This window comes from Cyprinus carpio, chromosome A21 (genome assembly GCF_018340385.1).
Source record: "Cyprinus carpio isolate SPL01 chromosome A21, ASM1834038v1, whole genome shotgun sequence".
Lineage (NCBI taxonomy): Eukaryota > Metazoa > Chordata > Actinopteri > Cypriniformes > Cyprinidae > Cyprinus > Cyprinus carpio.
In genome coordinates this window covers 78040-90392 of record NC_056592.1, presented here as the reverse complement: position 1 = coordinate 90392, position 12353 = coordinate 78040, and the positions used below count along the sequence as shown (strand labels likewise).

Below are 12353 nucleotides of genomic sequence, written 5' to 3'. Positions count from 1 at the left end.
GCACATAATTATATGCATTTCAAATGTTCTGTTTCAAATGTTCTGAGATTTGCTTCTATCATAAAATCTCTGATTTGACTCATTGCCTGATTTCTTGATTGCTCCGGTCAGTAAACAGATGGCCTCTGGCACGAGAGCATCACAGAACTGAGCAAATATGAAAATGGTTGAAATATCAGATAATTTCTTTGATATAAAAGATGTATTTTAAAGCACTTGAAAAGAAACAGAACCCTCTAGACACAGATTGTCTCTCTCCTCTTTTATTTGTATACACTTTATACAACACTGATCGTGTCAAAGCAGCTTTAAAGTGTCAAACAGTTGGTCAATTAGGCAAGAAGACAATAATGGAGTCAATCTTTCAATTAAAGTCAGTTCATTAAAGATTCAGTGATGTCATCACCCAGCTCATCTCTCCTCTAATAGTGTCTGTGCAATCAAATCACAATGATGCCAAAAATTAAGTGTCTTCAGCTAAGCAAGCCAAAGGCGACAGTGACAAGGAACTGAAACTCCATCAGTGACAGAAATGGAGAAGTGAAGAAATGAAGTGTGAATCTAACAGTAAACCCAAACCCCTACAGCACAGACCCATCGTCCTCAGCTAGACCTGGAGAAACATCGGTCAACAGATCGAACAGTTTGAGAGCATTGGCAGTTCCAGATATTTTTTTCCTGATGTAGGCAGATTTAGTTTAACCCTAACGTAAAGTGCAGAAATTAATGCACAGATGTTCATGCTGATGACAGAACTGGACCCAGATGTAGAATGAAGTCTTTCTGTAATTTTTTTTTTTTTGCCCATTCCGTTTCATTTTTTAAATTCTTGTAAAATTAAAATTTCAAAGTCCAAAGAGGTCGTTTCAAAACCCTTGTGACAGCACATATTTTAGGATAATATAGTTTGAATAAAATCTTTTAACTTTGCGTTACACTTTAACCTTTTTTATAGCTACCAAATTGACAGTAAACAATAAAAATGCAGCGAATACAAAACTAAAATACAAATTACTCAATGCATCCATTAAACTGCACACATGGGTTGATGTTAGATAATCTGTTTACTATTTCAGGGCAGATTGTTGTAATATATACACTTCAGATTATTCTATTCACATTCAAACAAATGGAAATCTCATTAAACGTATTACTAACCCAATTCTTTCAGAGGCCTGAGTTTTAAAAACAGATAAAACAGAAAAGGAAACTTTTCTTTGTTGTTTTATTCAATCATTACAAAGGTTAAAAAAAAAAAAAAAAAAAAAAAAAAAAAAGGTCACAAAAGGAAAAAATTAAGTGAATAAATAAACAGATATTGAGCAAAACACTAAAATGTACACATGGGAAAATATGCTATAAAGTGTCATTCTTCAGACAGGTCGACTTTGTTTGAGAGAAATATCTTTCAAATATACTGCTTTTAAATCAGCAGGTACAGAAATGAAGCAAACATTGAAAGTCATTCTGTCCTTCTGTGGACGGAATAAAGCACAGATATTAAATAAATCGCTATATGAATATATTTATTGTTGTTTCACATCACTGAATGCAACATGTTAACATCTGTGACACCAGAATAATGTAAAACACATTACAGCAGATCTCACATATAATCAGATGTTTCTGGTGTTACTGGACACACTGGAGTCCAACCAATAATTACTGAATAAAAGCAACAATATCAAATCTAAGAAAAAGATGCACTACATAAAATAAATAATTCATAATCAAAATTCAAATTAAAATAAAAATAATAACATTCAAAAAGAAAAACAAAAAAAACAACAAATACCAAATAAAAAAAAAAATAATAATCTGTATTCCCTCTTTGTATAATGGATCGGTTTCAAAATGTAATCATATTTTTTTCCACTTTGAACTAAATCATGTAAAACATTAAACGCAATAAAATCAACCCAGAAAAGCTTTACATTTGTAATACACAACAGCAACATATACAAGCTTCTCTGAGCTTTTCTCAGCTCATGTTTGGCAGTGAAAAGCACAGTCTTTTCTCACATCATCGCTCTAGACCAGTGGTTCCCAAAGTGGGGGTCGCGACCCCCCGGGTCGCGAGATGATTTCTATAAAAAAAGTATATAGGCCCTATATATATAGGCCCTATATATTTTTGTTGCAATTAATTTAACCCTTTCGCACGTACGATCACACCCATGTGATCAGTCTAGGCTGGTCCCTGGAGTGTACGATCACACCGGTCAGTGCATGACGTGAAATTCAAATGTGCTCTCGCGCGTTGGCTGGCGCTGAGCCAGAGACAGGCGCGCTCAGAGCTGTCATCACAACTTTTCAGTGTTTTCAACCACATAATGTTTATTTTTTGGTTTCAGACATATAAGTACTAAAAAAAAACAATACATTTAGAGTTTGTAAAATACACACTGATGTCAAAGGACGAGGCAATAATAATCCTTTCCATTACAATTAGACACGTTTTATGCATATCAGATACACATTGTGTAAGTAACTTTAAAGTTTACTCTATTATTCTCCCAGTTCACCAGCCACTTACTTTTATGTATTTCGGGAGAAGTGGATGAATTCACGTGTTGTAAATCCAACAGATCCGATTCTCTGAACTGCGTCTGCGGCACAAACTAACACGGCGGCGCCCATCGCGCATACAGCTCAACTAACGCGATCGTTATAAAGGTCTTTAAACAACAAAACACTTCCACTTGCATATATTTGAAAATCGGAATATCAGCTATTTCATGCCATATTTAACAAATTTGTGAATATTTTGAATAAAAAAAAGGAAAAAATGACATAAAAGCAGATCATAATTCATTCAGCTCTGTTGTTTCTGCGGTGTGTCAAGTGACAAGCAATGACGCGTCACCATGGAAACCATAAAGTGACACATCTAAATAACGATCGCCTTGAAAAACTCACGCTGGGGGGTCAGCCAGAATATTTTAAACTTACGTGTGAAAGGGTTAATTCAATACTTGTTAAATGGTGTTTGCAGAAAAGTCTGATACAAATAAAAAATATAATATATATAATATATAATATATAATATATATATATATATATATATATATATATATATATATATATATATATATATATATATAGCGGGGCAGCAGCGCATTTATCATGGGGGTCGCGGGCTTAAAAGTTTGGGAACCCCTGCTCTAGACTGTTCGGCACAAATCTAAACCCAAAACCAGTCTAGCTCCTATGCAGGGTTCCATTAAGACAGTCTTACTGAAGTCATAAATGAGACGTAGCTCACAACAGAAGTATCATTTCGTCACTTTAGAAATGACTCTGCTAGTGCTCATGAATCTCTCATTTTGTCCTGATCACCGCTGTGATTGTCCTCACGCAAACAAACACTCGGCTATAAAACAATCTCTTTTTGATCATTCTTTGCGTCCTGAAGTCACAAGATTCAGAGAAGTGTACATCAATTCTGATTTCTAAGCACTATAGTCTAGTTTATTGAGGATTTCTTATTGTCTTAGAGAGAAATTACTTTCAGAAGTTCAGGCAGCAGATATCAGTACAAACATCAGATACAGTGATCATGTGATCTCACTGCTAAAGAAAAAATAAAAACCTTTCCACTAACAAAATTAAAGCAAAGACACAATAAACTTCTCTTGTTGTGTAGTACACAGAAGAACAACACCAGACTCCTGATTCAGAGCCACATCACGGCTGAATGCAGGTGTTCGGAGAGTATTTAGGTTGAAGCCTTAGTGTTGTAGTGTGTCAAACTATGACGATGTGGCTACATACAGTCAGCGACGTTACTGGAGCCCTGGCCGACGTCTCGAATCTGACTGATGTGAGTGGAACAGACGGCGACTCCGGCCCCGGCCCGACAGTGAGACACAGAGCCCACCAGCTCCCATCTGGTGCAAACACACACAAACAAACTAATTCTATCTGAATGAAATCACAACCAGTCCTCTTCAGTAACGCTCCAGCTTTATATCTCACCTGTTCATCCGGGGCTCAAAGGCCTCCACCGTATTCAGATAGATGTTTCCATTGTGGCCCCCCACTGCAAAGACACGCCCCATCACCGTGGCAACACCGACTCCGCCCCTGGGCGTGGTCAACTCCGCCACATACTCCCAGTGATCGGTCCTGGGGTCGAAGCGCTCCACCGAGCTCAGCGGAGAATTATCGTCAAACCCACCTTCACACAAACACACGTCACCTGAAGCTCACAGATATCACTTCAGCAGAGCGTACTGAGCCTGTTTTCACATGAAGTCTAAAATTATGAAGATGAACAAATTCTGATTGTTACCAACAACGTATAGGCATCCGTTGAGTTTCGCTGACACCGTTTCCAGCGCGCCGCTGCCCCATCTCTCGCACATCTGTCCATTTGTTCAGATGAGGGTCGAAACGCTCCACGCTGGACAGTGACGCAACGCCATCATTTCCCCCGACCGCGTACACATAGCCCTGATGAAGACGCCACACCAACACAATCAAACCCGTGACACTCATGAACAGAAGGAACAGCAGGATGAAAGGATTCACCAGTGTAGATCAAAGTTTATTCTCTTTTTATTTATTTATTTTCTACCTCATGATGACTCATTCTATCTACTGAAGTGAACACATGATGTTAACTAGCCACATAAGCTGTAATATGGTTTAGATGAACACTCCTGCCATATGGATATTCCTCTGACACACTTCACTCACAAATAACAGATTACTCTGCGATTATCCCACTGAAAACACACACATTCTGCAACGCTTCTTTGAAACCTTCTTTGAAATTAGTATAGTAAAAAAGCTGTATAAATAAAAATGGAAAAGTGTGCTGAACAAAAACATTTTGAGCAGTATTGAGTGGATTCTGACTAACTTAAACACCTCTGATTGGTCACTGAGTTTGGCACTCGGCAGACACGTCTGTGATTGGCTAGAACGTGCTCAACACTGTTCTAAACAACACCGTTACAGATCGCTCACACACTAATGCATGAAGCATTCAAAAGCAGCATCTATCAGCTGTCACAATAATGAGCGAAACTGGCTTATTGTCTTTATAAGTCAGTTCAGTTCAGTTCTTTTATTTAACCAGGTTAAATACTTACTGAGATTAAAATCTCTTTTACAAGAGTGACCTGGCCAAGAAGGCAGCAACAAATAGTTAAAGTATAGAATTATACAATATACAACAAAAACATAAAAACCTTTAACATTACCGCCATGTGCATATTACCTAATATTACATTGTCAGCAAAGAGAGTGTGGTGATATGGCTAATATCTGACGGCCGTCTTAGCGTACAATCGTGTGTAAGTGACTCATGATGAGGTTTCGTACCCCGAGCGCCACAGATCCCACGCCTCCTCTGGGAGTGTTCATAGGAGCCACGGCGCTCCAGCGGTCCGACTCGATGTCATACCGCTCCACATCACTGAAGCAGGAGTTATCGTCCAGACCACCGATAGCGTAGATGGGTCCGCCGAGAGCAGCCAGCGCAATCCCCCTCCTGACCAACACAAACACAGGAGAACCTCTCACTGTCTGCATGTTCAGCTGTCTTCTGTGTCAATACGTACAATTTCTTTATTTTGCTGGACGGGTGCATTGACAGAACTCTTTAATCTCATGAGAATTAAATTATAACTATAAATATTAATGAAACAACAATGAACTACAACTATAAACTATGAAAAGTATTAGAGCAGAACATCAGGTCAGTGAAAGCTTGTTATCTGTCATACCGTTTTGTGTTCATGGAGGCTTTCATCATCCACTTGTTGGTGTGTGGATCAAACATCTCCATGTTCCCGAGGTGCTCGTTGCCATCATGGCCTCCAACAGCATAAACTTTCCCTATAAAATGATGAATGTGAAGTTTTATTTGTATGTTTGAGTCATTTATTGTAAGCAGGAGGTTCCAGTATTCACTGTAGCTTTTACTTGTGTACTACTGTGTCCCACACTGACAAAAAATCTAATAAAACAAAATTGGATCCGTTTTCTAACAGTATTAATTTTTAACCAGAATTGGGTTAGGGATGTTTACTATTGACAAAAACCAACCCCCATGATATTTTCTTGAGTTTAGTCTATATGAATAGATAGACCATATTTGTTCTGTATTATTTGTAAAACTCTTATATTGTACTAGTTCACTCTCATTAATATCAATTGATATCAACTGAAACAACATATTTAAAGAAAACAAGTCTTATTTATTAACTGTAATAAACCATAATTAAACAACACAGTGATATTGAAGTCTCAACATCTAGCTTTTATTACAGAAGAAAACAGTGATGAACAATCCTCATTACAAATTTGGGAAGGGTTAGACACACGTGTTTTCAAAAGCCTGTCATAACCATTTTGACTTTATGGTGAAAGTGAAACTAGCGTGTGTCTGTGTGCATTCCCTGCATTATTACAGCAAAACATCTTGTGATTACAGTACTGAGCCGCTGCAGTGGAGCAGCTCTAATGCTATCACATTAAAGATGATGTACCATAGAGCCAAAAAATTAACAGTGAAAGTAACAAAACCTTGTAAAATGCATTTTAATGGACATAATTAAGTGTGAAAATAACTGAAGGAAATATTTGTTTGCTAAATGAACTAAGCCAACTAACATATTCTTTTGGATTCTGTAGCCAATATATTTTTAAATTACAAATACAATGAAAATACAGGTATTGGTACTCAGTATCGGCCTAGTTCTGGAAAAAAGTGTTATCAGTGCATCCCTACTTTAAAACACTAGTAAAGTAAAAGTCTGAGTGTTTTTAACCCCTCTGTAATTCTCCTTAAATTGTTGTTTTATTTGCTTTTAATATCTCGTTCTCACCTGCTACTGAAATCACTCCCACATGTCTGCGTCTGCTGTTCATTTCAGGGCCGAAGAACCAGCTGTTTTTACTGATGGAGTAACACTCGATACTGCGGAACGGGTCGCCGGATCCACCCCGTCCCCCGACGCAGAACAACACACCTGTCAGGGATCTCCGTTAAAGACAGCAGAAGAACACAAGAGTGCAAGAACAATACCAGCTGTATCTCCTGACCTGCAGTGTGCTTGCGGGGAGTCGTACGGATCGAATACTCAAAGTCAGGAACGCTCTTGTTACTAAGGTGCAAATGATAATTCCGAGCTTCGTCCAAAAGGTCTCTGCAGCTCAAATTGGCCTTGATCATGTCCTCTTTGGCAACAGTGGCTGTGAGGAAATCCACCGGCAGCAGAGGAAGACGCACCTGTGTGAGAAAAGTCCATCAGAACAGCCTTTTAATACATTTACTGACAACAACAGCTTAAAAGGATCCAAGCCTGTTTCTGAAGTGTGATGTTGGATCTGTACAGCACCACCACTGGCCACAAACTGAAGCTGGATCCTACAGCGTACTTCAGAACATGACCATGTTTCCACAGGTCCAGCCAGGACTTCATGGCCAATGTGTTTTGGTGTCTAGGATCTGGCAGGGCAAATTTCCTCACATGAGAGGTCATGTTCTCTTACTACAAGACCCTCCCCACTCTCCAAGAACTGCGCTCATCCAGAGCGAGTAAAAGGGCTGGTAAAATCATTCTGGACCCCTCACACCCAGAACACTTCTTCTCTGGTCGGAGCACTGAGCACCAGAGCGGCCCGGCATGAGAACAGTCCATCTCATCAACACTTAACTTGGCAGTAAACACTATTTATACATTTATTTATTGTACATTGTTATATCCTATTTACACATTCCATTTTTATTCTTTTGTCTTGTCACTGTCATTCTGCTTATGCTGTGAAAGCTTCTGTCACCAAAACTAATTCCTCGCATGTGTAAACATAGGCTAGCTGGCAAAAAGGCTCTTTCTGATTATGATGGTAAAAAGTGCGTGTAAAAATGATCCCCAACAAACTTCCCATCGCAGCCCTGAGCAGCTAACCTGAGACATGATCTGATCCAGCCAGACGTCATGGTGCTTCAGATTGGCTTTGAGCCACTTGACTGCGGCGTTGTACACTTGAGTCTCAGACTGTATGTTCAGGTCACTGGAGGCCAGCAGCGTCTTGAGGTGCTGCGGCGAGACGCAGATGAAATCCTCACACTCCACCACTTCACTGAAATGCTCGCAGGCGTAGCGGTCGGCCATGTCCATCAGGTCCACCCTGTTGTGACTCTCTGCGAAGGTGCGGACAGCCAGACAGTTGGAGGGGTGGAAGTGCGCTTTCATGTATTCACAGCAGGCCCGAGCGATCAGCTCCACCTGCAGGATACATGCCGCGTACAGCAGCGGCTGCACGTTATCCACCGTCAGCGTCAGCCGCGAGGAGTACGCGAAGCCCACCAGGTCCTGGATAGCATCAGCGTCAAAATCTCGTATCTCAATCAAGTCCTGTTTGGCCTCGGCCATATCTGAGAGGAACATGGCACGGAAGTACGGCACCACACAGGCCAGAACTAGTTTGTGACATGGTATCAGTCTGTTCCCAACCTTGAGAGAAAAACAAAAGGGAGAGAATTAGAAACAGAAGCAGCTGCTGTGTGACTATATTCACTGCGTCAGATACCTTCAGAGTGACGTCACACAGCTCTCCGTTCTCATAAAACTGTCTGAGGGAGTTGTGGAAATCCTTCCAGGCCTCTTTAGCCTCAAACACGAACGATCCGTCCGCATCACCCTCGCTATTAGACGGCTGTGACGAGCGCTTCTGCTGCTTCCCATGTTCTGGAACCATGTCTTGCTCACACACGCCGACACCTGCACACACACACACACACACACACACACACACACAAACACTCAAAAGTAAGGCAAACTGAGTATAGAGCGGTATAGAGCAGACTCCGAACACATAATACTCAAACAGAATAAAATACATCTCAAAGGAGAAGACGGTTAAATCCCATGATTGACATGCTGTTCACTGTCTCTGTTAAACGGCTCTTCTGAATGGACTCTGTGTTTGCAGACACGGTCCTCCACACACACACACAGACAGACACACACACACACACACACACACACACACACACACACACACACACACACACAGATCATCTTTGTTGCAGAGACAGTGCAGTTATTCTTTATACTGAGAAACGGACTCTTTTAACTTTGTGACTCGACTAGATCATAACAATCATAAACATATTCATCTGAGAATCACTGCTCACATGATATAAAAATAACTGTACTATACTATACTATCTCAACTACTATAAAGATTTTATGGCGTCTTTTGTGAAAGTTGGGAATGGATCACATATTACAAACTACACTTTATCCCCTCAAAAACGCTACACAAATAGATGAACAGATATATATATATATATATTTGAAATAAACGTGCTATCAGTTAATATCGAAATAAACGAGATAATCACTGTGCAAAGACATTTCATGCTATCAGTTAATGAAGCATTTTATGTTGTTTTCATCGTATAAGTAACCGGTTCAAAGCGGTTTGTCCATTTTCGTTAATAAACTGCTTTAAATACCTTTTTAACACTGTTTGTTTTCTGTACTATAAATTATGTGTAATTGTTTAAACAACCAAAACATGATAGCATGAGCTAAAAAGTCAACACAACAAACGGGACGGATTCACGAGCAGGAAATATGAGAGATGAACATTGCTGACTGTTCACAATTCAACAAAGTAAAACAAAATTCAATTACATGTGTGAATTTGATGTTTTTGTCGATGTTTTACCGCATTTTCGACAGCCGCATTTCCACTGTGGACGGATCGACGGCACTTCCGCGTTCTGTGGCGCTATGAACTCTGGACTTTGTAGTACAAACCAATGAAACGTTTTGACTTTGTCACATGTTCCCCAGACAGCTCGGGGAGATCACAGACATGTAAAATAAACAAACAGTCTACTTCAAAGGGTTATTAACAGTTAATTAATAAATATATTTGTCATAAGCTATATGTATTCTTCCCAAATAGAGGATAGGTGATATGACCTTTTTTTTTTCAAGATATAAGTAGGCTAATTATATTTCACAAAAACATTTTTATTTTATTTGATCTTAGTTATTAAATAATGTGATAAAATGTGGAAATGACAAACAATAGGACAAATACAATATAAGATACAAAAGAAAAAACACTGCTTTAACGAGCAAACAGTAGAGGTCACTGTGCCGTACAGCACAGACGTACTGAGTTTGGCAGATCAGCCTTCTCTATCAGAGCCTCTAAGTACTGGAATTCAGTCCCAAATGAGATTAGAGACATCAGTTCATTTACTTGTTTTAAATATAAAATAAAATTATGGCTAAAATCGATACATTTATGTACCCATTAATCATAAATTAAAAAAACTCATTTTCTGTCGTATCCTAACATTGTATTGTTGTGTCTATTAATATTGTATTTTATTTTTGTTCTGTTGTTTTGTTTTATTGGGTTTTTAAGAATGTGAAATTTTGTTGTCTGAAAGGCTACTTGTGTGATCACGTTTTATGGTATATTTATATGTGATTGTTAATCGTATGTTACCTCGTCCTGCCCAGGGACTACTAGACCTCAGTCCCTGTTAAATAAACAAATAAATAATCAAATACATACAACTCACCAGTTAAATAAACAAATAAATAAATAAATAAATAAAAAATTATCTGTATAGTAAGTCTATTAAACACTAGCATTCAACAGAATAATCAAAACATAAAACTTATTCGGCCAAGAGAAGTGAGTGATTTTCTCTGTTTCTTTTAAGATTAATGATGACACACAGCTGCAAGTGAAATAGTGCTGTCACTTTAAGACCTAATGCACAGATCAGTACTGACAAACATCCAATTTCTTTCTAGTGATTAGACGATTGATACAGAGGCTCCGATGCTCCGAGGCAGATTTCAAAGCACTATTGTATCACACACTGTGCCGATGCTTGTATCGAAATGACAATACCACGTGATTGATGATGTTTGAAGCATTGAATGTCATGCAGTATTTGCATTTTATTTGCATTGCATTTTATCATGTTCTATAGCTGGAGTCTCAGAAACTCCAAACAATTCACATAAAATATTTTTGCTACTACTCCATCAATTATTAATTTTGATCACACACTATGTATATTTTATATTATTGATCAATATGTTGTAACACTAATGAGCGGATGGTATTCAACCATCTGTTTCATATTAATGAATGTTATGTGGGAGTGTTTTAATCTGTGTTTCATTGCAGTTTCCCTGGTCACTCTCCTGCAATTAACAGGTTAATTGGATCCACCTGAAGGGAGTCACTTTAAATCCAGGACACATGCTCTTGCTCTCTCTCTCTCTCGTTTTGCAGCCAGCACTGCAGTAGCAGTGTTTCTGCTGCTTATTCAGTCCCCCCCCCCCCCCCCCCCCCCCCCCCCCCCCTTTTGTTATTAAAGAAACTTATTTTGATTGGCATACTTTTGTTTTGTGTCCTTTATGTTGCATCCCTAGAGCCACGGTTGTAACATAATGGGGGCTCGTCCAATTTGGTTTGTAAAAAGCATTTGTTTCTTTTGATATTTTGGGGACTGTTTTTGTTTATTCCTTTTGGTTGAGAGCATTTGGTGAGTATGGTTGTTTGAGTATTTTTGAATAAAGTGTGCATGAGTTTTCCCGGTTAGGAAGGGTGAGAGTTCCAGCCTGATTGATAATTCAGTCCTTCCATCGGTTCACTCTTTTGTTATTTTTCCTTTTTTATTTTCGAGGTTATTCTGGGTGGAGACTTGTTCTCTGACGGGGGTAAGCATTTCAGAACTGTGACCATTGATTAACTGGTTCACAGTTGCTGAGTTTCTGCTTTTAAAGTCGCCTCGTGCCCGGTACACCTCAGAAGATAGATAGGATTTAGAAGTGTTAGGCAGGAATCCGGTTGTATCTCATGTGTTTCGTTATGTTTTGGGTTCAGCAACCATGCTCACTTTGTAGTGGACGAGGGATGCGTAAGTTAGGTGAGTTAAGCATTTTGAGGCACTTTTGTGTTTAGTTGGTCCATGATCCTAACTTTTAGAGTGTTAGCAGTGTTTGTGAGAAGTTCCTTTGTGGACTCTACTGTAGACTAATGCCCAGTATATCGCCTTTAGATATTTGTGATTGCTTGGGGTAAGTAATCTTCTGTGTTTGGGTTAGTTCTACTGTTGTTGAAAGCTTTAAAAGCTTCGTTTGAGAGTATTTTTGGCTGCTATTTGTTACTTTTGTAGCTGTGTGCTATTGGACCTGTCGTGTTGGTTGAACTTCTGTGTAGGAAGTAGTTACTACGTAATGGTAGTTAGTGTTGAGTTAGTAATGGCTTCTTTAGAAGACTTCCTAAAGGAACCTTCAGAAGAGTTACTTGAGGTTTTTACAAAGGATCAACTTTTGGCAGTTGTCTTC

At 39.0% G+C, this 12353-nt stretch overlaps 1 protein-coding gene across 1 annotated transcript; it reads right to left on the bottom strand.

The window, feature by feature from the left end:
* Nucleotides 1-3170: 3170 nt before the first annotated feature.
* Nucleotides 3171-9788, bottom strand: LOC109075624 (kelch-like family member 8). Its single transcript, XM_042778457.1, is given in 11 exon segments — nucleotides 3171-3890; nucleotides 3979-4180; nucleotides 4295-4319; nucleotides 4321-4455; nucleotides 5332-5500; nucleotides 5736-5847; nucleotides 6840-6983; nucleotides 7057-7243; nucleotides 7923-8471; nucleotides 8548-8738; nucleotides 9660-9788. Coding segments are annotated over 10 exon segments (1815 nt in total). The 5' UTR covers nucleotides 8716-8738; nucleotides 9660-9788; the 3' UTR covers nucleotides 3171-3766.
* Nucleotides 9789-12353: the final 2565 nt, after the last annotated feature.